The sequence below is a fragment of the Corvus kubaryi genome, unplaced genomic scaffold, assembly GCF_017639235.1.
Source record: "Corvus kubaryi isolate FWS band 111438036 unplaced genomic scaffold, C.kubaryi_AGA036_p1.0 37397, whole genome shotgun sequence".
NCBI classification, from domain to species: domain Eukaryota; kingdom Metazoa; phylum Chordata; class Aves; order Passeriformes; family Corvidae; genus Corvus; species Corvus kubaryi.
The window spans coordinates 6643732-6669442 of record NW_024581136.1 but is presented as its reverse complement, the minus strand read 5'-3'; the positions used below and the strand labels follow the sequence as shown (position 1 = coordinate 6669442).

Genomic DNA, 25711 nt, shown 5'->3' with positions numbered 1-25711 from the left:
ATCAACATGAGCAAATGTTGTGCAACTTATTTTTTAGGTATAAAACAATACCTTTGGATGCTTGGCATGTAGAGATAACCCACAATAAGATAACTAAAATCAACAAGAGTGCATTATATTTTTGTGGATTTCCTACTTTAAAGCACATTAAACATAAGGTAAAAGATTTTCCTCTTCCAACATTTCAATTGTATTTAACAGCTAACTATGTAAGAACTCAACTTTTATGTGATGTTTTGTTTTTACCCAGTTCTATCTTAAAAAAAGTGGTGTACAAGTGTTTCAGCAAAGCAGCCATGGAGAGAACATGATATTAGAAATCATAGTTGATGAGAACTCAAAAGACCAGGTAAGCATTCAGCTCCTAACGAAAGACCAAAACCTAACAAAAACCAAGACAAAAAAAACCCCCACAGCTGGACCAAAACTTATTAAAAAGACTGAATTTGTTAAATAGTCAGATTTGAAGTGTTAAAATGCTAAATTTATGTGAGAAACAGTCTAGAATTTTGTGTATCTGCTAAAAGGCTTACATTTTTCCAGACTTCACAATATGAAATGTCAGTCTCCTTCATTGAGTTTCTGGCCTGTCTCTGTGGTAGCATTTAGATGTTCTTGGGTAAGGAGCTGGTGGCTAACTAATGGTATAAATGCAAGGAGTGGTCTCCGGAACAGTGTTGTTTGCCTTTTGTGTAACTAAATAGATGACCACTTAAAAAGAAAAAGTGCTTCCTTTTTATCAACAAAGCTGACTTAACACCTTCCACTCTAATGAGGGTGTTTGATAGGGAGAGGAGTCAAAGTGGCAAATGACAAGTGCAGAAATGAAAAAAGTTTCAGAGAAAAATAAATAAAAGCAGGAAAGGGGAGAGGAGGAAGGTGATACGATGTGATATGATACGATGCAATAGATACAATTTTACAGTAGAGAGATAGGAAGAGTGCATATTCAAGATACATGGCAAGAAAAACTAAATAAGCCCAAATAATATTAAAAAATAGCAGAAACTCATTAGAAAAACGGAACATAATGTGAGACTAAAATTACAGATGCTAGCAAAGTCATAGACATACATGTTGTTCCTTTTTTTCAGTGAGATAAATAAATAAAATATATGGTACAAAATATTTCAGTAATCTCAAATTGTCATTTTGTTCATTGTGTCCCAGAGACACAAGTAGTTCTATGTGATTTAACAAAATAAGTACTCAGGAAGCTTATATCAGACACGTAAATCAGCCCAGGTCTTCCAAGAAGCACATGCAACATGTTAAGAGCCACACTTTTAGTCAGGGATTATGTAATCTGTATCAAATATATTTTAATAAGATAAAATAAGATTTTTATTGTGCAACAAAACCCATTATTTAACTACTGTAGTTTTTATTGCAAAGCTAGTTTGAAAATACTATTTAAAAATCTTTTAATATGTTAAACAATTAGTAATAAAACTTCTGGGTTTTTTCCAGATGGTAGAAAATGTTGCCAGTTTGATACTTGGAAAGAGGGTTTTTGTTAACTGGCCCCACCTTGAAGAAGCCAGAGTTGTTGCAGTGTCAGATGGAGAAACTAAGTAAGAGTTACCTGATACATAGTTCTTTGTTGTTTTACTGGTTTTTCTCAAATTAAGTTCCTTGGACTGCGCAGAAATTTTGGTTTTATTGTAAAAGTAACAACAAATTAGTCCAGATATAACAAAGGCTGCTTGGTGAAGAATGTTTAACATTGTTCTGAGATTTGGTTGCCTCTGTAGCAGTCTAGTCTTTCACTCTTTTGCTATAGATGTAGATGCTTGGGAGAGTTCCTTCTTAGTTTTGAGGGAAAAATGGATGCACAGAAATCCACATGTGACCATTCCTTTAAAATCCTCCTTTCAGCACATGTACTGGTATTTTTTATTAAATCCATGCTATGTGGCCTGTTGTGGAAGGGATGGAGAAAACGGTGCTGCAAGTCTTCCACATCTTTAACAAGTCATTTCTAACAATTTTAAGTTTTGCTCACAATTGGTTATGTCTAGGTTAATCTTATTTGGTTAAATTTCCTACCTGTCGTAATATTCTCAAGGTTTTATTTGGAAGAACCACATGGCACACAGAAGCTTTACATGGGAAATGCAGTGCCCCCAACTAAAGTGGCTTATGTTGGAGATAAGGAACAAAGCATGTGGATAAAAGAAGTTCAAGGCATTTCAGAGCAGTAAGTAATTTCAAAAGTTAAAGTGTAGCTTTGCATTTTATGTCTTAGCTGTGTTTTGTTCCTGTATTACAGACCTAAGTAGCACAGAAGAGCTGCTGCATACTTGATGATAAAGGTTAATCAAGTCTGCTTAAATTTAAAACAACAACATAAAAGAGCTTATATTGAAATTTCAGAATATATGGAGTCAGTCCTGAGGTAACTAAAGTTAGATGCTGTTACAAAAGAACTCTCAAATGAATGAGTTTCAGTATTTATTCTCCCTCTCAATTTTCTGTTCTGGTGTTAGCAATCTTCAGTTGTAGGATGTTTGTAGAATGAAGTAATACAGTATCAACTTACAACTCAAATGGCTTAGCATTGTTAAATTTGAATACAGCTCTTGCTCTTCTAAAGTGTGGGTCTCAGTAGACTATAACTGAGTTACAGTAGTTTTGATGCCTTTTTGCTGGTCTTAAAATCACGAGCCAGACACAGGTGATAAAAAGGGGTTACCTTTGTAAGGATGCTTAGGTGGCACAGCACGCTAGATGGAAAATGACTGAAGATGCACCCATAACTTAAAGCACATACAATTTTTATATGTGTAGCAAATTAGCATAACTGACAAGAACCTTCAATTAGAGATATAAGTGATGAAGTAATTCCCTCCCCCAGTTCAACCCTTTCTGAAATCCCCCTTAGATAGGAGCTAAACTTTGTTTATGAAAATGTGTCTTGGAGAGCTGGTTTCAACCTTGGCTTCCCAGAGAATCTAACCTTGGACCCCCAGCTTGGAGCCGCTGGGGAATTTATTTTGTCTTTCTGTCTTAACAGAGTAGGTAAAACGCTAGCTACGAACACTGTAATAGACTACAGAGCTACACATGTATATGTAAAGAATATAGAGAAGATACAGAAGCAAAAAGGCAAAAATCAATTCAGCATCAGTTTGGCATTTCATTATCTATCATTCGAGTAACCTGATTTAATTACCCCTAACCCTTCCACTGTAAAGACTAAATGTGCTTAAATTAATACTCTGAGCTCTGTAGTGATGGCTGTGCAACAGTGGGTAAGCAGTTGGTTAAGACATTTATTCTGCATATTTTTTGTAAAATAAGAAGAAAACCATTAGAATCCTTCTTTAAAGAGGTTTTTTTACTTTATTTATTTTTACTTCAATAAATTTATTCTACCCTCTTGGTTCAGTTCTGTTTATTGTAATCAAGCTAAATGTTCTGTTTTGCATTCAGGTACCAGAGAAGGAAAGGAATATTTATCCATGAAACATCAGTAGTTGTATATGCTCAGTTACTCACTGGTAATAGATATCAACTAAACCAAAATGGAGAAGTTTATTTGGAGAAGCAGTGGTCTAAACAAGTTCTTCCTTTTGTGTACCAAACAGTTGTCAAGGTAAATATACAAGTTCAGTATCTTCTCTGAATTATATCAAACTCAGACTATGTTTTAAACTGTCTATTTAATACAAACTTTTTAATTATTCTGTTGGACCTGAATGATATTTAAGATTATCAATATTGTCTTTTTCATGTAGGATATCAAAGCCTTTGACTCTCGTTTTTCAAACATCAGAACTCTGGATGATTTGTTTCCTCCTGGAAGTACAGCCTTCATGCTGGGATCTCCTTACTACGGCTGCATGGGAGAAGTTAGTTCCAGTAATTTCATAATTTTTCCCTGCAGATTGTTTTTTTTTTTTTTGCAAACCTAAAATAATCTAAGATGTTGTGTGACAGTAGCAGCCATTTGCTGGCTAAAATTTTAAATCTAGGTTTCCCTGGTGGTTTAGTCTGAGAAAGAGAGGGATCTTCTGTTTTCCCTGTCCTTGTTATTTATAAACTTGAATGCTGGATTATTTTGATTAGTTATTTGGGATAATACATAAATTTCCCATTTTTTGCTATTTTCAGTCATGAATTCCTTTGATTTAATACTGAATGATTGGCTCTATGAGGAAGCAATGTGCAGGTCAAGGCAGGGTGATGAATCCCAAAGTATCTCTGTGCTTACTGCAGCAAAATTGTTGATAAAGTAGACCATGAGGTTTTTATCCAAAGACTGCTGTTTTTAAATACCATTTCTACAGCATTTTTAATGTATTGTCTTTCTCTCCAAGGTTCACGATTCACATGATGTGATTCCAGAAGGTAGAATCCGGGTAGTTTTTAATATTCCGTGTGAACCCCAGCTTGATACTTTAATACAGAACCAGCATGTGAGTGCTTCTGCTTTTCTAGTAAAAGCTTAAACAATGTATGAAATAGATTTTGCAGTGGTAAATGTCTCTAAGGGATGTTTCCATATCATTCATTTGCCCTTTGTATAAAAATCCTTATCCTTTAGGCATTGCCAATATGTTTTGTTTGTTTGTTTTAAAGAAATATTCTGTGAAATACAATCCTGCATATATTTTGGCCAGCCGTCTTGGAGTAAGTGGATATCTTGTCTCCAGATTTACAGGGAGTATCTTTATTGGAAGAGGATCAAAGAAGAAGTAAGTTCTCTTTGTGAATTTTTACTGTAGGGACACTTCTAAATTCTGCTATAACTCTACAAAATTTTTGCTGTGCTTAAGTCCTGTTTTTATCAAGTGTACTCTATTTTGTGATGTGAAGCTTTCTTTGAAGTATATTTGCTGTAAACTAAGTTGATATGCATTGCTTTTTCTCTATCAGAAACATGTTTTAAATTTTTGTTTACTGGACAGGTCTGTTTACTTTCATATTGTAGCTAGACATAAAATTGACTTTCCTGGTTAGCTATTAGCAAAATTGAATTACGAGTTTAAACTGACTTTGCCACACTGAGAATAAAAAAGTGGAATTGGGATCTAATTTCATTGTACTTACTACTGCTATATAAAGGGAGATTAATTGTACCTGTAGCTTCTCTTAAGAACTAGTTAAGACCCCTTAAAATCCATAAGGGAGGCAATCCATGTAGTCTTGTGAATGTAAAAATTGTGGTTCCTCTCTAAAAATATGGTCGATGCCTGAGCATCTTCTTGTGATCTAATGTGTACATTTGTTCCGGATGGATTGTTCAAGGACATCCTCCTGCAGCTTGGTAAATGCCAGGTTGATTGTGGTTGATTAGATCTCAATTAAGGAAGAAAGGTAAAATATTGCCTACCCTTCTTTGCAATGAAGTATAGGCACACAGGTGGACAGCTACCATAGCACTTCTGGCCTGTGACATTTACAGCTGACACAATGTTAACAAGTAAACAATACAATGAATTTAATTCTTCTATGGTTTAAGGCCGAGAATGTATGTTTACGAGGGGTTTTTTTTAATGTGTGTGCACATTCACACATATTATTGCAAGTTAATGAACTTTTTCTTATTTTCAGTCCTCATGGTGATCACAAAGCAAATGTGGGGCTAAACCTGAAGTTCAATAAGAAAAATGAAGAAGTTCCTGGCTATACTAAGAAAGTTGGAAACGAATGGATGTATTCTTCTGCTGTAGAACAACTACTTGCTGAGTATTTAGAAAGGTAAATTATTACATATGAGTTTCATCCAAATTACCCACCTTTGTATCAATTGTTGGAATTTGTCCTCTGGTCACAGATCTTCTAAGAACCGATGAGTTTGTTTCTTTACTTCCAGTGTTCTACTTTGGGATATTGTAAATTTGTTAACAGCTTTCCTATGAAAAATTAACAGTATGATGCTAAATGAAGTAAAAAATAACCCATCTGGGCTCCACAAATTTTGAAGCCCATCAGCCTTGATTTTGATGGGGCTTTTTTGTGGTCTATGCTGATGTGAAACTGAAGTTATCTTCCATATATTCGGGGGTTTTTAGGGTGCCTGAACTATTTAATTATGTAGCCAAGAACAGCCAGGAAGATATCTGCTATGAAGATGATATTTGGCCTGGAGAGGATGAGAATGGGTAAGCCATGGTCCTTATCTCTTTTCTGCAATAAGGAGAATAAAAACTGGCAATGGTGAAATTGGTAGTGATCGTGTAGTGGCTGCTGTGTAACTGAAACCTTGCTGTTCCTCGAGCAGCCTGATTGTTCAGTGATGGCTGAAAACATTATTTGAATGCTGTACTTTTCAGTCATGGAATCCAAGTTTCTGCCAGACGTCAACCTCAAAAAAACCCAGTATAAATGAGAAATATAATTTTTAGTGGCTACTTCATAATCCTTGCTTTTAAAATAACCTTCAGTAAGCATAGCTATGACTAGTCATAAAGACAATTTTTGAAAAAATAACCAATAATTGTGGCAATTGTATAAAATCACTTCAAATTTGAAAAAGAAGTCTTACAGAGTTGAAAGTACTTTGCACATTTTTAGTCTACGTTTATTCAGTTTCGTGGGAGAAAAATAGCAACCTTAGTTCCAGACACAGCATGGTAACATGAAACAGCTTTAGTTATTAGACAATAAACCCAATTCACAGGCTTCAGTCAGTAAATCTGCAGGACACTTCACTCTGCGGGACTGTTACCTGGTGATACACCAGTGTGGGACTCTTTGCTTAAAAGAATCTCTGAAACAAGATTTTAGGTTATGGTTTTGAAACAGTATTGTATAATTTAGACTTTTCTTAAATCATACAGAACTCTTAGATTCCACTACTTTATGAATATATACAATCATTTGGTCTGTATGGTAGTACTTGAGTAATTAAATTAGGGAATGTGGTAAAATGCCTGGTATATGCAGTTAAAAGCATTCATGTAATTTTTTATTCAGAGCTGAGAAAGTGCAAGAAATTGTTGCCTGGCTAAAGGCACATCCTGTGTCTGCTTTGTCTCGCTCATCTTGTGACTTGCAAATTTTGGATGCGGCCATTGTTGAGAAAATTGAAGAAGAAGTAGAGAAATGCAAGGTATGCAGCTTGGTATGTGAGCAGGGGTGAACCAAAAAGCAGCTGCTCATTATTTTTGAAGTTCTTGAATGTGAATAAGACAATTGAAGATTACTTGCCATTCCAAAGATAAAGGACGCAGAATATAATGTAAAATCTGGATTTGTAATGTGAATTATCCCAGAAATTCAGAAGAGCTCATTATTAATCTTTGTAAGAGATTCAGTCTTTCAGGAGTGATTTATCAGCAGTGGGACATACTCTGAGCTGTGCCTTTCCATGGTTTTGTAAAGGAACAGGTATCTGTATATGTTGAAAAATACTAAAGTGCTCTTTTTACATGCAATCCCGGCTGTTCTTCCCCTGCAGTTTCTCTTTGGTTAGCAGAAAATTAGAAAGTTATTTTCTGAAGGCCACAGATGAAAAAGGTGGCCTAGGAAATGACTTGAGTAAAAAGCTAAGGACAAAGCCATATGAAATAATGGGCTGATTTTTTGAAATAACTTGCAAGCACATCTTAATAAAATTGGTGTGAAATCTGGAATTAGACAACTAATGGCTTGGTAGGAAATCTACCATATTTTAAAAAGAGAGACTTACTCTCAAGACTTCATTAAAGCTGTATACCATTATCTAAAAGAAACTGAAGAATTCTACATGATCTTTTCAGGAGTTTTGTTTTACCTGTTCCAGTGCTGGTTCCTACACTGGTTTGTAAAGACTTTCTGTTCCTTTCCTTTAGCAGAGAAAGAGCAACAAGAAGGTGCGAGTAACTGTGAAACCCCATTTGCTGTACAGAGTAAGTGATGGAAACAAGTTGGGTGGGGGTTAAGTTGTCCAGATCATATTTATTTTACCTAAGCTTATCAACTTTAGGAAAATGGAATTTTATGACGGTATTGATGAAAGGAAAGATTCTATTATGCCTTCTAGAACATAATTTTGAGAACAGTAGTCTGTCTCTACAAGGAGAGAGAATTTCTTCTAACTGCAGAACTCTGTCATGTAGGACACTGATTTTCAGGTTTTTTCTACTTTCTGTCCTTTATGCTTCTACAGTTCTTATTGTCTCTATAATGAAGGCAAAATAAAACATGTTCCTGCTGTCTATTTGCCCTGCTTTACTTTTTATTCAGTTCTTGACATAGGACCAACTGCTTATCTTGCCCATGTTACTGATATAGTCAGATTGCACTCAGTGTTTTGGCTCTGTCTGAATTGATCCTCTTGATCAACTAGTGCACAACACTTGTTTTTCAGGCAGTAGCAGTGAGTGAGAGTTGCAAGGGGGGAAAAAAAGAAAGTTTGCTTTGAATCTGGAGAGGGAAGGTTTTTAGTTTTTGGGGGAGGATTTTTCTATGGTTTTGCTTTATAGTGTATCTCAGATATTGTTGTAAATGGATTTTTATTGTAATCCTTATTCTTTTGCATACATTAACACAGTCTTTTGGTTATTGTTAGCCATTAGAACAGCAGAAGGGGGTTGTTCCAGATCGAGATGCAGAGTACAGGCTGTTTGACCGTGTTGTCAATGTCAGAGAGAACTTTTCTGTTCCAGTTGGTCTACGAGGCACCATTATAGGAATTAAAGGAGGTAATATTTTCTTCATGATTACAGCTATATAGCAGCTCAGCTAGCAATGTGAAAGCAGGCTTTAGGGATAGCATTTTGTGTAATGGTTGTGAATGCACTCATTTCTCACTATGAAGCATATGCAACTTGAAGCTGTTAATGACATATTTACTGTTTCGAATTTCATGTGTTACACAGCTGTTCTTTGAATAAGAAATTACTTACTCTATGTTCCTTCCTATATGAATTAGAAATTATTCTTTGTTTCTTCTTAATATGAAGAAGGCAGAGCAGAACAGGAACAAAATGAAGTTATGGGAAAATATGGGCAAAGTTAAGTGAAGTAGGCATAAAACCGAGTCTTAATACTTACATTGAACATAAAACTTTATCAAATATGATTTGTCTTAAATTGTTTTATTTTGAATTTGTCTTTTTATTCTGTGATCTTCCATTTCCATTAATTGGCATGGATTTATACCTTCTTTGACAAGAAAATCAACCATAAATCTATTTCAAGTAAATAAAAGGATTTATCAAGTCCCACAGAGTGTAGCAGTTTGAGATCTAGTATTACAAGTGGTTTTCTTACCTGCCATTTCAGTAGTTGCTTTCTCATTCAGTTCGCATCTAATAGAATCTTGAATAGACAAGACTTGGGTGCAGTTTTTTTAAAGAAATATTATTTTCTCCATAATTATTATATACTAATATAATTCTAAAGGTGTATTAGTCTGTCATTGTGCAAGAAGTTAATATTAAAGCTTTTAGTTTCTGACTGCCTGAATGTAAAAGTGGCTTGCATCTCCTTCTGACAGTTTCTGACCACTGTGACATACTGCTATAAACTGCAGTTCTATTAATGCACATTGGTAAGGTGTTATGCATGGTACATTTCTGTTGAAACTATATCTTAATGAGCAGACATATGTGAGACCTTGAGAAGCGTTTCCAAATTCCTGTTAATGAAATTACTCAGAAATTAGTTGGGGGATTGTTGTTCATTTACATTCTTTATTGCATAACTAGTATAGATATTTACATAATATAGATGGAAGTAACTAATGTAACCTATATAGGATGACATTTTACTTTGTTTTCTATAGCTGCTAGAGAAACAGATGTCCTCTTTGAAGTTTTGTTTGATGAAGAATTTCTTGGAGGCCTCACTATAAGGTTTGTGTGGGGGAGTTCAGAGTCATTTCCTTCTATTGGTATAAATGGCATGGAATTGCTGACTTTGGTTTGGTTGGATATGTTTAATGCCTCTTCTTCAAACTTTGTTTCTTGGCAGTGTTGGTCAGTTTTAATTTCTTTTGTGTTTCCTTATTCTCTTTGAGTAGTGATAATTTCTATGAAGCATATATATTGTGGAAATGCTCTTTAGGCTTTTTTTGGTGTATAACTTCTGACTTGTAGAAAGCAAATACGAACCAGCAGAATAATGCACTAGATCCAGATGTCTAAATAAATATGTAGAAAATAGGTTCTTATCAGTATGTATTCAACATGTAGATTAAAAACTAGCCAGAAGGCATCTGTTCCTCTGAAGGAGGGACTCTGAACTATCTATAGTGATACTTAAGCACTAAATTCCAACCACCATTAAAAACCTGAACTGTTCTTCAGGAGGTGGAGGTGCTTTTGTTTTTAAAGTGTGAGAACTCTTCTGTATTTAAATAAACAGCTAAACCTGTAAGTGCTCAAATATACCCAGCAGGCTTCATTTTACTGTTCTTATCTAAATAAAGGTTTTAATGATGGAAGTTAGAGGAGATTCTTACCTACTACCTGCATTTAGCAATCATTGCACAAAGATAGCCCTTGCATGTCCTGTAACACAGATAATACTCACTGTTCAGAAATGCTGCTTAACTTCAATTTGTAATTCTGCTGCTGAACCTGAAACTTCAGTTTTCATTTCTGAAAAATAAAAGAATGTTGTTTTCTGGTTCTTTTACAGAAATATTTACTACAGAACTGTGCTATAACAATTCACTCATCTTAAACATTTCTTTAAGCTCAGCTCTGAAAGGTACATTATAAACTGAGAGTAGTGGTAATTACTGTTTGACAGCCAGAGGGCAAAGGGGAGCCATGGATTTCAGGTTGTCTGCAATGCTACTAGATTTCAATACTGGATAGTTTACAGCCTCTATTGTTCAAACGTGAGTTATTATCTTTTGGCAACAATTAAACTGCATGAAACAACTATGGAATTCACTTTTCTTAAGGTGCTCGCCTGCCAGAGGTTATCGCCTGCCCTCAAGTGCCTTAATTAACCTGTCTCATGGTAGTCGGTCAGAAATGGGAAATCAAAAGCTGATGGCCATAGTTAAACCTCAGCCAGCAGTGAATAACTACAACTCATATGCATCTGATCTGTCATCTGTATGCTCACAAAAAGTGCATCTGGGAGGCCTCAACCATTCTCCTCGCTCCCTTTTTGTTCCTACTCAAGTAAGACTTTCCTTGCATTTGTACAAAAATGTTTTTCCCTAGAATCTGAAGTATTGACATGGTTATCTTCATTGGTCCAAAGAAAATTTAGTTTTTGTGTCAATATATTAGAAATAGAATAATTCTTATGTTGGAGAAATGAATTAATCTAATAATGAAAAGGATTAAAATTTCCTTATTGACAGTTGTTTTGCTCTGTGTAACTCCAGTTGCTTTTCTGGGAGACAGATACTTAGTTTGGAGCAGTGACACCATATTTGGTGTCAACAAATAAGTGTGTTTGGGCAGAGATGCAATTATTTCCTTAAAGCTTTGATCCAATTAATGCTTCCTGTAGGCTGTTTGTCCATGCTTAGAAGGGAAAGACATGATTTCCCTCTCAGTTTTGCTGCTTGGTTATGATTTACTTTTAAACTACAATAAAGGAGGAAAAATTACAGGTGAATTCAGGTTCTTGGTGGTTTAATGACGCTTGATTTTTTTTAAAGAGAATTCTTTAAAGCAAGTTACCTTAATTGGTAACTTCATGTTCCTATAAGTGTGTTTGAAAACAGTTGTCTCATGTTTTTCAAGTCTATACAAGAAAAACTGCTTTCCAAAAGAAAATGTAAGACAATGAAACATTTCTGATTTTTTTTTTCTCTCAATGATTTAGCAACTGAATGGAAGACAGCATTACAATCTCAGGGCTGAAAATCAGGGCAACTCTAACTCACCCCAGAAAGGATCATTTCTGAGTGGCAATCAGAAAAATAAAGTGAGTGTTCGGATTCATTTAGTATTGGACCCAAATGTCTCTGTTTTGGCCCTCTGTTCAGGGTGGCTGTCATTTTCTTATGATTAATAAATTGCTTTGTTTTAGTACATCAGGTGTTTTAGTTCAGATACAGATTGGAGCAGAACTGCTCTCAGTTCTTGAATGAATATAATATCCTGTGTTATACTTGTTTAGATATTAGATTTTTAAGGGGTGTTTTGCATAGCTGGGCTTCAGTTCTGCAGTAGCATACCTGTAATGTAATCAAGTACTTAAGTCTTATTGGTAAGGCCTTACAAAATAAATCATTGATAATGAAATCTAAGAATACTCCCAGTATGAAAGCATGATTTTGAAACCATTTTGAACTGTTATCTGAGTTTCATTATACTTAATCATCTTTCCTGTACTCGTAACTTCAGTTAATAACACAACAAAGCCACTTGCAAAACAAACGAAGCTCATTTAAGTTTAGTAGTGATTCTTGGTAAAAATTGTAAATGCAATCTACTGCAACAGCTTGTTTTGTAATTAATTACCTGCAACTTGTACTAGTGTTACTATGAAAATATCTGTCATCTCCTCAGATGACTGTTAAACTTGAACCTTACAATTTCCAGAATGTCTTGGTACATACTTAGCTGTTCAAAAGTTGAATTTATCGCTGCTCAGTTTGTTGGGGGTCTTGTTTTTTATTTTGTCAGGCACAGAGTAAGCAAGATGATGAATTCTGCAGCATATGGCAGTCATTGCAGAGTTCTGGGAAGTCTCATCACATTCAACAAAACATGCACGAGAAGGTTTGTATAGAAACATTAAACAGATCCCTGCCTTCGAAATATGAAGGTACTTAATTTCATACATCAGTTCATTGTATCAGAAAACTTCATGTTACCAATAAATCCTCTAGATGAAAGTGGTGTTACATGCTGTATGCATAGCTCTGGAAAGGGGTAATCATAGGGCGCTACTATGTAAATAATAGATACTCAGTTTTCTGGTTAAGCTTTGATGTTTGAAACCCTAGGGTGCAGTTCTACCTCAGGAAATCAAGCTGGGAACTGGCCATCAGTTTTATAAGCCAGGCTTCAATGACGGCAGCTTTAAATGTCAGCAAAGAAAACAGGAGCCTTATAAAAAATGTAAGTACTATAATTAGGAACTTTGTTTAGAAGAACTACTTGCTTTATCTGACCTTCAATGAAATGTCTGATGAGCTTTTTGTAGTTATCGACAGGAAATAATTTATTATATTTTTATCAACACTACATTGCACTGTTTACTGTCAAATAATGGCCCTGATGTGCATATTGGATTGTTCCACCCTTAATCCTGAACCTTTTAGGCAAGTTGTTCTGTGTTCTGTTGACTTGCCACCCATCTAATATAAAAACCAAATAAAAAAACCACATGTGTCTTTGAAAATCTGCTTGTGATCATATTTGTAGAACAGAAAATTAGATATATTATTGGATATACTTAATTTTATTTTATCCTAGAAGAAAAGCATACACCAAATGACCTATGAAGTAAGAATTAAGCATTTGATAAAACCTTTCAAATTAATGCAACTCTGTGTATTTGTATGGAGTTATTAATTTTTTTGAGTCTTGATTATTACAGTTTTTAAGAGCATTTCAAAAGAATGCATTCTTTTGTAGTTAAAGAAGATTCCAAAGTTACAAGAGGTGAAAGTCAACCACATAATAAAATGTCAAACCAGCAGGTAATTTTGTCTGTACTGAGTAAATCCATTCTTTCATTTTACTCTGATGTGATTTATAATTTTACAGATTTGTCTTTAACTGGCCTCTTAGTTGATTCTTTTAATAGGTGAACTTTAAACTTTATTTTGGAGATTTTTTTTTTCATTGGAGGTTTATAGACAGAATATGAGCGAGAGTGCGTAAAATGTATGATGATACCAAACAACTTTCCTATTCCTCTTAGACTCTAAAAGCTATGCTGTAATGCAAAAACACAAATGCTAGGTGTTCAGTAAGCTGAAATCCTCTAAGAATATTAGCTTGTGAAAGCTCTTTGCAGATGCATTTCTAATATGATTGTGTTAAAACGAGTAATAAGAGCATTCAATAATAATTGCTGCAATTTCTTTAAGAATTTTGCAGGTGTGAATAAGTACAATGTCAAACTTTTGAAGAGGAATGAAAGTCCCAACATGCCTGTAATTCAGAAGGCTGCAGTTGATGGTCCCTGCACAGGTGGAAAGGTAGGATCTAGAGAGCTGACTTTCTTGTACTCTTTGAGTAACTTAGTTTCCAGTCCAGTTCAATTGCTCCTGGTTACTTGTGTGCAAATTCATGTTTAAAAAGGACGACAAACCTGTGTGACTTTGATTGTTCTTTAAATCAATTCTCTCTTGGTCAATACTTGCATATTTTAATATGTAGAACTTGATGCAATTTCTGGGTATGTGTTCACACTCTGAACAGACGTGACTGTGACCTGCCCAAGCTGAGAGAAAAAAATCTGAATGAGAATAAAATTAACCTCAAATTCATATACCCTTCCTCTTGCATCTGCTTGTAAATACACTAAGTTGATGTACCTCTTTTCTTCTTTAATTTAAGAAGGACAATGAACTGGAAAGTCTTCTAGCTTCTTTGAAAATTTCCAAAGAAAATGAAGTGCAGACTTATTCCAAGGAAGCGAGAGCTACAAATGAGGAACATCTGTCACCACAGTCATTTGCTATGGTCTGTATGCTGCAGGAATCATTACATTGCAGTTTAGCATCTGCTATCTTAGCATCAATGTTTCTATTTAAAGAAACTCTATGAAACCTCATACTGCTTTCTAAAAAATATTAATGAGTTTTTAATTAGCTATTATCAAAGAAAATCAGCAAACACATTTGTTTATGCTAAGATGCTGTTATCTTTGCTTGATAAAATATAACTGATAGGAAAATAAAAATTCAGATTCTGTTACCAGTTATGATAATCAGTGTTAAGAAGGTCATGTTATCTGAATGCCAGCATGTTCCTGAGTGGTTTATTTTATTTTTAAAGAAAGGAACACAGATGCTCAAAGAGATTTTGAAGATAGATGGCTCAGATCTGCAAACAAGGAATGAAGTGAAATCACAAATTAATGATGTTCCTGCTCCCTCTAGTAGACAGGATTGCCATGGAGCTGCTGTGCAATACAGACCAACAAAAAAAATGGGTATGTTTAACCATCAGCTCATAATTCAGCTTCACCTTGTAGTGACATTTTAGAACACAGTTTCAGCAGAGTACTGTTTATCAAAATACAGTAATAAAATTTCCATCTTTTTTCAGTTCTACTTCTATACTTGGATCTAAAACTCTCTTCAGACATAGTCTCCTGGGTTTTTTAAAAAAAATATGAAAATACAAGAAAAAAAGTCAAATAAGCTTTTTTTTCTTTTTTTTTTTTTTTTTTTTTTTGCTAATAACCAAGTTGCCATTATTTTAGTGCAGGAAATACTTGTGATACAGCTGCTGTTTTTTTTCCCTTTTGTCAGCTGCTTATATGAACAAGCATAGCCCTGGAGGCCCCCAGAACACACCAGCAATAGAAACTGGAGGTCACCCTTTCGTTTGTCCACAGCCTGCACTGTCTACTGTTTCTGAACTTTCTCGTATTTGTTCTCTTCTTGGAATGTCACAACCAGATTTCTCTTTCCTGAAAACACCACAGGTAAAGTTTTTTCTGAAAAAGTACAAGCTCTCAGCTCAGTATCAACTGTTACATATTAAATATTTGGACTGACCACTGAAATCTATCTGAAAATAAACCTTAGCTCCCTTTGTTGCCTTCTTTTAAAACAAACAAACAAACAAATGTCTTTTTCTGTCTCACAGTTTGTTAGCAACACAAATTCCCTCAAAAATCTTTTCTCTCTTTTTTCTAGACCATGACAGTTTGCCACATAAAGCTGTCAAATGGTTTATTGGTTCACGGACCACAGTGTCATTCCGAAGCTGAAGCGAAGGAGAAAGCCGCGCTCTTTGCTTTACAGCACTTGGTGAGGATGTAAAAAATCTTTTCAAATCTTTGTCTCTGTTGCACTGCATCTGTTGGTAAACTTCTGTTTCCTTCTTCATAGAGTTCTGTAGGAGTAAGCTTTGCTTCACCTGCACCTCCGCCTCCACCAGTGTTTCCAAATTATCAACCGCTAGGAGTTCCTGTACCACCTGGATCAATTCCTCCAGTATTTGCACAGCCCCCAGGTAGGTGTTTGATTAGTACACATTTCAAATAATATCATGATATCCTCTAATTGTGGTGGTTCTTTATATGAAAATGAATGCCTTCCAGAAAGCCCCATTTTTTAGTCTTCATGTATGTACTTGTATGTCTAAACAGTTTTGAGAACAGTACGTGATCCTCTTCTCAACAATGTGCAGATTAATTTAGTATAAAGAATCATCTCTATTAATTATTTGTTTTCCTCAAGAATGTATTTATCCATTCAGTCTTAGGTGCTTTTTCCATTTTATTTCCTTCAAAATAACAGTAGTCATTTCAAAGCAAATAGTCCCAGTCCAGAATTTGTAAGAAATAGCTTCCTTGATGTTTTACATAGATTTTCCCCTCATCCCATATAGTTAATGTTTCTCCATGCATAGTGTTTTTATTTGTCTATAACCAACTTTCACTGAAGTGAAAGCTACATCACAGTCCTCTTGTACACTGCCAAACGCGAGCATGGTAAGTAACCCCCCAAAAACTGGTAAAAGTCCTGGTGATATTTCTGGCTCCTGGCTGTTTTGTATTCTACTGCAGTTCACATTCACAGCTAGGAATTAATGAGTCAGCACCATTGTAGCATCCTAGAAACCCATACAGCAGATGTTACATGTCTTTTTCCATGGGGTTGCTCTATTGTTGCTGTGTTCCAAAACAACGACCTAAACTTGCAGCCTTCTGCTAATACAGTTGGCTGAGCTGAGAATGCAGAGATCCCAAATTATGTGCACTCTGGAATGCAGATACCATGACTTTAGTGCTCTTAGTTGTGTTGTCATCTAGGTGTGGTTCTGTTTGTTTGGGGGGTTTTGATAATAAATAAATACTTAGCTATTTTGAAGTAAACATGAAGCATATGAGGCTTTACTGGAAAGATAAACAACATGCAGACAGATGTAGTTGGAGTAGTCCTGGGCTCTTGGGGAGTTCATATCCTTTTTTTGAGGAAAGTGAGCTAAAAGTTTCTTCTTTTCGTAGCTAATATGATGCCTCCATCATCTCACATGTTTGGTCCGGTGTCCTGGGGGACTCCAGTGCCTAAGCATTATTATCCTGGCTCCTATCCAGGAAATGTGTCTCTTGCAGGAACTATACCAGTTGGTTCTCACAATCAGTTTATACCTCTGCAGGTAAGAGCAGCAGGTTTGTGTTAATATTGTTTCTTGTAAAAAATGTGCCTACAAGATGAATGCAACAACATCCCCATTGTGAAGTACTATTTAGCATTAGAAAATTATTGTTAAAATATGTATGCATGTTTTCTGAAAGTGGACTATTTTCAGTTTTTTGAGAATGCATTCTGTTAAATAATATTTATTTAATTTAAAGGTAACTAAAAAAAGGGCTGCTAGCAAGAAAAACTTTGAACTCAAGGAGTTTCAGAGTTCCCCTCAAGCTGCACCACTAAAGAATGAACAGCCAATGTCTTCTGACCACATTCAGCAAGATAGTTCTTCAGCCTCTTTAAAATCTCCTCAAGCTGCTCAATCCACTGTTTCATTTCAAGACAATGTGGCTACTCCAAGTGTTCCTCATAACAAATCAACACCAAATACATCCAGCAAGCGAAAGCCAAGAAAACTGGCTGTCAATTTTGGCGCACCAAAATCTTCAGAATAAATCTGGTAGCTAGGTGTATTTTATCTTTAACTCTTTCCCCACTGTTATGTTCTAGCATTTAAAAAAATCAGAAATCTTTATTAAAAAGACCAGCCACTTTAATATAGAAGGAAATACATTTTATTGCTATGATTTTCAGGTTGTCATTAAAACTATAAAAATTATGTTAAAACTTTGTTTTATTTTGACTTAAATTAGCAAAAGCCAGGAAATACTGAGTTAGGGTTGCCATGCCATCCCTTGTGCCTAGGTGTTTAAACAGGGGCTTACAGATGATATTGGGTAAGCAGCAATAATAGTGGCAACCTTAACTCAGGTTTGATGTGCTTTTTGGGAGGGATATGGAGCAGTAATAAGTTGGGCATCTAACAGTGTTTAGCATGACATTTTGTACTCTAGCTTCTTTTTAAACAGTGTAATAAGACAGAAAGGAAAAATTATTGAAATGCAGCTTTTATATTAGCTCTCCCAGTCCTTCTGAGTTGAATCAGCGTAACTAAAAGCTGGCTACAAAGAAACTGCTAAGTCCACTCTTAAGTACGAACTGCTGGGTATTGTACTAGAGGGCAACAGCTTTACAGCTTTCAGAACATAGGTGTTATTGTGTGTCTGGTGTTGGAGTGGCAAAAAGTGGTTGCTCTTGCACAGTCTGTTCCAGGAGATTAATTTATAGGATGTGTTGAATAAAAAAATTATATTTGCAAAATAGCGACCCCTTTGCTAAAGTACATTTAATTTTTTTTTATTTACCAATTTAATTGTTTTCCAATGATAAAATAACCAAGTTATCTACTACAGATGTGCATAGCCTCCTAAATGCTTGTGATATCCTGATTTTTTTCTAAACTATAAAAATGGCCAGAGTTTAAAGATGTCCCATTTTGCCGGATGGCTGTCAAACTTATGTTTACTTAGAGTACATTTCTTTCTTCCTCTAATAACCTGTGCCCTGAAACCTTCTCTGTAGTAGGTTATTTTTTGTTACTAGTGACTTTTAATATTTATTTTTTTAATTTTGTGAGAGAATTTCTGTGTTGCAAAATGAAATTATCAGAAAGTGTTGCTATTGGTTCCATAAGACTATTCACACAAAAAGCTGACTTGAATTTTTGGACAGAACTATGTGATTCTTAGCTCATATAGGAAAAAGAGAAGGCTCAATGGTCTTTGTACTGTTTTTAACTCACATGTACCATTCTTATGGACATTAATATAAAATCTTCAGTCTAAGAAGAAATTTGAAACCCTGTTGGTGCTGCATACTGACATTGACTAAATTTTATTTTTCTTCTTTATTCTAATCTGTTCTAGAAAAAAAAAAATATTTTTCCTTTAAGGCCCAGGAACCAGAAATAAAGCATACCTGAGTGATGTATTTTGTTGCTTCTGAACAGGTTTCATTCTGAGTCTGCAAGTCTGTAGACTTTATTTCATTTGGTTTTTTGCCTCCATTTCTTAGTGTAGTATGAAGTTTCACATTATTACTGTGTTACAGGTTTTTTAATTTTCATTTCTCTGAAACAGCTTTTGGCTCAGCAGTATTCGTAGAATAGCAGCAAGCCCTATAAAAAGGATCACAGAGGTAAAAACAAGGTTAAGAAATTTTATTTTACTTAGTATCACAAAACTTGTGGAATAGTCTACATATAGTCTTAAATTACATTGATTTTGTTGTTCTCTTTATAGTCATCTAGTCTCAAGAGGTTCAAAGCCACATTCTGTGAAGGGAAAGTTGTATTTTTGGGGTTTTATTGTCATTAGCAACACAAGTCTGACATGATGCTGCCATGCCAATATTTTAGAAGTCATTATGTGACATTGAGTTAGTACACCATATCTATCTGAATTATCTGATCATAAAGAGAAAATACCTGTTTGAAAATCACCATGACAGAGATGAGGCTATGTTAGACTATTGCATCACAGAATTTTGATGTGCCTGTATAGCAAATTTATGCAGATTTTTGAGAAACAAAGTTATGGAGGATGCTGTACTCATATATATCAGTGAACACAGCAATTTTTAAAAATTATTCTACTTCAGACTAAGATTTTTGCTCCCTCTTCAAGTGGAATTGCTATGTGTAGTATATATAGGTGGTTAAACACTTTATTCTTTAGCTGCTGCATATTGTATTTGTCCCTGATTTTTAGTTTATCTATTCTGTGATACTGACTGCCTGGTGCCCAGTTAATTACAGTTTTACATGTCCTGATAGATGTGACATCTGCATTGATCTATGCCATGTCCCCTTTAATTTTTATATTTTAACAAGGTCATTATGTTTAACTCATACAGATATAAATTTAAGCATTTCTTTTTCTCATAGATATAAAATATTTTGTAAGCACTGGAGTTTTTCATTAGATCTTATACAGAGCAGTATTTTACTAAAAATCCAAAAGGGAAGACTTTTATGTGCGCGTTTTTGTAGTTTCTGATTTTTTTAAAATAACTTTTCATTGTTTATTTGCCAAGTGAAATGTTTTAAATTTGCATATGAATGGATACAGAATGTATTTTTTGTGCTGTTTAGTGTTAAGTGTGCATTTGCAGATTTTTAGCATGTAGTTGCACAAAGACTGTGCAAAGATATTTTGGAATATGAATATATGCTACACCGAAGGAAAAACATTCGTAAAACCTAAATGCTATCTAGAACTCTAATGCAATAGAGTAATTTTATAAACTGTGTCTGTGTCTGCTTGGATTAAATATTGAAACAAGAAACATTACCTATTTCCACTGTTTTATTTCCAAATACTACACGGGAACTTGCGTATGCTCCAATCCAGAAGTTTACAGTATAAATTAAATCTCATGAAGCTCAGTTTCTGTGATTCTCAGAAGTATCACCTGACCTTCTGACTGTTTCTTGATGGCTTACAACTTGTAACTGAGCTCAAAATACAAAGTTTTTTTTCAAAAGGCTGTTGGTCACCTTGCAATTAAAAGCATTTAACATGATACTGATCTTCCAAAATTTTTTTGGCCTTGTCACCAATTTGATTAAAAAAACCCAACCCTATAGAAAAGTCAGTAAGATTATTTTCCTATAATCCAATAAGATCAATCCTAGTGATTCTTAACAAGCTGATGGCTGAAAAGCAGAATATTATTTTCTTTCTTACACATTGTAGTGTGAAGTAGCTTGTTTAAAGCAACCAGCATAAAGAATGGAGTACACTCTTAGCATGAGCAGCTGCTGCAACTTTGTGTAACTGTGTATGCAACTTGGTGTTTCTGTATAGAACAAGTCTGGTTGGTGTATACACTCAGGTCATATTGCTCAACTTGAAGATACCAAGATAAAATCTTGCATTTCATAAACTGTCTTCAGATGATTAGTCAATGAACTAACTGCTGTTACCCTGCATAGCGAGTCCTGCCATCTCAATAGATAGCACTAAAGAATATTCAAGCAAATTAAATAAAGGGATAACTTGAAAATAGATCAGTTAGTGCAGAGTAAATCTTGCATGGACACTCCCATTCAAAAACTACAGGACTTTTGTTCAATTTAATTCAGTTGATCTGAACTACTATATAGATAACCCCTGAGGGTGAGGAATCTCAAAGAAGAAATTGTTACTTACAGTAAGGATGTAGTTTTACTCTATTTGCAATGTGATCTCCTTGTATGTTCCATAATCAGCCTTCCTTACTGCTTAGAGACAGTTATGTTCTTCTCTTTCTGTATCTGGAAAAGGGTACACAGTGACATCAAGGGCATAAGGGCAGTCTGAATACACACTCTTGGCCAAAAGAATTCATATTCAGGTGCATGAGGACCCATGAATATTGAGACTGTAACTGATAAATGTTTTGAAGAATCTAGGATCATGAGGTAAGTGGCTGTTCTTTATTAAAGAATCCATGGTTCCAACAACAGTTCCTTTTTGCTGTCAATTTTTGAGGGGGTGTTTACTCTTATTTTTCTATAATTTACAAATTTCCTGTTTCATTTCTGCTTTGAAAAGGAATGGTCACAATGCCATCCAGTGCAAACAGTAAACCTGATTCCTATTATTTGAAAGGACAGAAAAAGCATTTTTCATTAAAACTTTTTTCTCTGGTAAAACTTGGTCAGTAAACATCACTGCATTGGCAGTGCTTTATGAAAGTTGATAACCACACTTAGTCCTGTATTTTGTATAATTGCAATTTTTTCTAATGGCTAGGTCTTATTGAAACAATAATTTCATCCCTTTAGCCTCCATTCTTTGGTTCTAATTAAACCTCATTGATGGCCATTTTACTGTCTTTTTAATATTTTTTTGTTAATTTCTAGATATTTTTTGTTAATTTCTAGACTTGAAATAAATGTTCTTTTAAAGAGCTGTTCAGCCCTGAATTTTCTAGGTGCACATGACCACTCATCATATGTATGTACACACACACATATATACAGGAGCTCAATCACTCATTTTCTTAAATTTGTTCATAGTTATGTCATTTTCTGTCCACACAATAATTCCTTAAGAGACATCCAGAGGATGATAGACATTACCTTGTTAATACACATTGTACTTCTCCAAATGTAGATGTTCCTTAGGCGAAGTAAAAAATAATGGTCAAATAATGAAACATTAACAGAGTAGGTACACCAGTTTTCACTTCACTTACTTTGGTAGATAAATTCTTGGTTTACAATTGATTGTCCTAAACTCCACCTCATTTCCTGTCAAAGTTTACTTGTGTTGCAGAGCTGGCAGAAAGGAAGGACTGCTTGTGCCTCAGGCACAGTGCAAAACCTCATGTGGGCACAGATTGGATGTGCAATTCTCTAGTGAAAATCCTGGCTTAACCAGTCTCTTATTACTTGCTTCCTCTGGGTCATGCCAAACTGTGTTGCCACATTATGAACCTTATCAAGGAATTAATCTGATTGGCACTCTCCCCTGTGTTATTTTTCATAATAGTTCATCATGGAACCCCAAAAACAGCTGGGTTGGTACAGTTTGTAGTGCAAGGGTGGAATGGTTTAGCAAGAATGGAACTCCTTAAGAAACATCCCATGGCTGCCTAAAGCTCAGATTACCCTCAAATCTAACATGATTCATCAAGTGATGTAATTGTATGTGGTTCTGTCTGTTGACTTCGAGGAGAGTGGTAACTTCTGGCAGGAGTGCAGGAGGAACTGATGAGAAAGGGTTATACGGTAAATTATTGCAGCAACATTTGCATTATGCAAACCATTTTGGTCTGTTTGTTAAGTTTTCAGGTCAGTCTTAATGAATGATGGATGTGGGCTGCACCAGCCAATGGAGCAAGAGAAATTAGTGAGCTCTTTCTTGTTCATGTGTAAACTGACTATGAGCCCCAGGTCAATGCTTTCATAATGTAAAAACTTATAAAAAAGGTAGAGCTAAGTAAGGGGGTAAAATGGTAACTCACAGTTTGAGGAGGCAGTAGGTAGGGTAGATGTATCTTGACCAAAAAAACAGCTGAGGAAGAGAAGATAAATTTAAAAATCACATGCATTACAAGTTTTGGGTCTTGGTCTACAAGATTTCAGTGTCTGGAATCCTGTTAGCAGTGCCAGCGGCAAGTTTGATTCATACTGGAAGCCTTGGGTGAATGAAGATGCTCCAATGTATCAGTCACACAATAGAAACAGCACCTGAGAATACCTTCATTAAAAAAAAAAAAATTTAACTATTCAAAATGCAGTTAATTTGGAAATTTTATTTAATAATCTGGTCCTAGAAAATGTCAAGACAGTGTCAAGATCATGGGTTTTTTTCTGAGAATTAGGTCTGCTGGGTCTGTAGCAGTTCCATCTCTCAAGGTCTCTTGCTTGGCATCATCTTCCGAAGTATATTTCTTGCTTACTGAAACATGCTGACTGTGATGACATTGCTTAGAAATATTCAATATCAATCACTCATGGTAGGGGTTTTGCTGTCCCTGCTAGCAGCGTGGGATCTTCTTGACCGTAATGTTCTGCCAATTGATTGGTTTTACTTAATAACCCTTTCCTTTGCTACAGCATTGGACAAGTCCCTGGAGTGCCTCCACTCCTTCATTTGGTTTGATAGTCCAGTAAAAAATAAGACCAGCCACGCTTTCCACAGAGCAAAGAAACTGAGGATTTCAGCAGAGAAGATGCAGGAGTACAGACACTGCTGCTGAGGTACTTGGTATGTGACCCCAGGTGTGCCAGCTCCCTGCCTCTGAGCAGTGAGGTGGCAGCCACATGCTCTCACTCAAACAGGAGGGCTCTGGGTGGTGATACAGGTTATGCAGGCTTGTTACCAGGAAAGTGTCCATACATTTTCACTTCAAATTTAATGTTTCTTGCATGTGCCAGGATGAACTTGGGGCTTTTATGCATATTGGCAATAAGATTTTTCTCTGAGGGTGACAGATGTTTTGAATAAACAGAGAGTGCCTGTGTGGGAATGACATTATTTATGACAAAACAATATAAACTAATGCCAGAGAAGTCACATATGGACATGCTATGCACATCTCAAAGCCCATTGCCTCCTTTATTTTATTGCATTACTTTTATGATATTACAAACAGAACAACAATATAAAATTTGTGTTTCATAAGCTTTTCATAAATTAAGCAATTTTAATATATGCTCTTGATAACTAAGATTACATATGCATTGAAGCTCTGCAAGTTGGTTTGGGTTATCTTTTTCCACAAATTAAGTTCTTTCTTAACATATTAAACAGAATTCAAGATCTGCAAGAAGAAATCAACTTTACATGGTCACTTCTGTGCAATCAGAAGGTTATGTATTTGCTACATTAAGAGCTTGTAAAAGAAAAAAGTAACCTGCATCCATTTTGTTTTTGAAGTTTTGCTTAATCTTGCAGTGAGACAGGCCCCACTTGTACTGATACTGTACAAACACAAAGGATATCTAGATGGATTTTTTCTCAAGGGTTCTTAATTTTTGAATGTTTGGAGTGGTTTTAGCCTTTTATACCAGTTACACATGTTGAATCTTATTGAGGGAGCTTTCATCAGAGATTTTAAGTAATTATTATTATGCTCTTAGTTTTGATAAATTAAATTAGTTCAAAGGAAAGTACTCTTAATCAGATACTGAAGTACTTGGTACCTTTCTCTGACATACATCTATTAGCTGGATGTCAAGAAATAGTCAAAGAGAATAAAAAGTCAAAGAAGTTGTGACTTTTTAATGTGTTGTTCCTTCGGGAGGAGAGGTAAAGCAGTCGTTTCTTGGCTTTCTCTTTCATGTGCTTTCACTTCTCTGTGATCCATACCTTTGTCCCAGTGACCTCTGTGACTGCCCGTGTGAGGTGAGAAGCCTCTTCTTAATGTGGCTTTAACTGTCGATAGTATTCCTGGTTTAAAGATCCAGTAATGTCAGACTTATCTCACAAAATACTGTTTTGTTGTTCATAATGCAGTTTTTTATAAGAGAGGCCAAACCAGAAGTGCAAGGGGGAAATATTTTCAATGTTTTTGCTTTTGCTTTTTCTGCTCTAAATGAGTTAAAACTAATTGACTAATTCTTCTGATGAAATTTGGGTTAAAACTAAATTCTACTGGTACTAGTTTGGGGTTGAGCATTCCGAATTTTATTGGTTTACTGTGAATGTTTCTGGTTGTTTCTGTTTAAAAATTACTACCCCATCTAAGGGTAATACGGGAACATTTGTGTCACTAACTCTGTTTCAACAGTAATTTTAGATGCCGTTTGCTCTGTGAAGGCACGAGAGAATTGCTGCAGCTCATGACTTTGTGTAACTATGTGTAATGTGTCCGTTGATGCTCAGTGCCTTCAGTGACAAATCCCGGGGCAAACATACATCGTTTACTGTAAGGAGGAGTTGAGGTCAGGCGGTCTGATCACGGGGGATCAGCATAGCACCGTGGGCATCTCTCCCAGTGGCGCTCGCTGAATTCAGCCTTTTAGAAAAGCCCTTAACATTTGGTGTTTCACTAAAAGCCTTTTTTTCGTTCATGTGGTAGATTTGTGTTGAGACTGCATAGACGAAACACGGAGCTTTGCTTTCGTGTTCTTGCTCTGTCCGT

General features: G+C 35.4%; 1 protein-coding gene across 5 annotated transcripts in view; it reads left to right on the top strand.

Moving 5' to 3' along the window:
- XRN1 (5'-3' exoribonuclease 1) overlaps window positions 1-25711 on the top strand; it is a 42010-nt gene that overhangs the window by 14792 nt on the left and 1507 nt on the right. Inside the window, exons 17-44 of one of the 5 annotated variants that reach the window (XR_006018434.1) lie at window positions 38-158; window positions 251-349; window positions 1471-1574; window positions 2069-2200; window positions 3436-3598; window positions 3741-3854; window positions 4323-4421; window positions 4585-4700; window positions 5560-5706; window positions 6021-6110; window positions 6925-7060; window positions 7782-7838; window positions 8501-8633; window positions 9719-9788; window positions 10847-11072; window positions 11728-11829; window positions 12534-12629; window positions 12857-12971; window positions 13491-13555; window positions 13949-14059; window positions 14421-14546; window positions 14862-15018; window positions 15341-15516; window positions 15731-15844; window positions 15926-16049; window positions 17047-17198; window positions 21399-21536; window positions 23682-23825. Coding sequence is in view for 4 of the 5 variants with exons in the window: in XM_042042504.1 (XP_041898438.1) it covers window positions 38-158; window positions 251-349; window positions 1471-1574; window positions 2069-2200; window positions 3436-3598; window positions 3741-3854; window positions 4323-4421; window positions 4585-4700; window positions 5560-5706; window positions 6021-6110; window positions 6925-7060; window positions 7782-7838; window positions 8501-8633; window positions 9719-9788; window positions 10847-11072; window positions 11728-11829; window positions 12534-12629; window positions 12857-12971; window positions 13491-13555; window positions 13949-14059; window positions 14421-14546; window positions 14862-15018; window positions 15341-15516; window positions 15731-15844; window positions 15926-16049; window positions 17047-17198; window positions 17398-17688 (3436 nt within the window). In the remaining variant the exon portion in view is untranslated. Of the gene's footprint in view, window positions 1-37; window positions 159-250; window positions 350-1470; window positions 1575-2068; window positions 2201-3435; window positions 3599-3740; window positions 3855-4322; window positions 4422-4584; window positions 4701-5559; window positions 5707-6020; window positions 6111-6924; window positions 7061-7781; window positions 7839-8500; window positions 8634-9718; window positions 9789-10846; window positions 11073-11727; window positions 11830-12533; window positions 12630-12856; window positions 12972-13490; window positions 13556-13948; window positions 14060-14420; window positions 14547-14861; window positions 15019-15340; window positions 15517-15730; window positions 15845-15925; window positions 16050-17046; window positions 17199-17397; window positions 20425-21398; window positions 22243-23681; window positions 23826-25711 lie in introns of those variants that run through there. The other 4 variants (XM_042042506.1, XM_042042505.1, XM_042042504.1 and 1 more) reach the window with 4 other exon arrangements.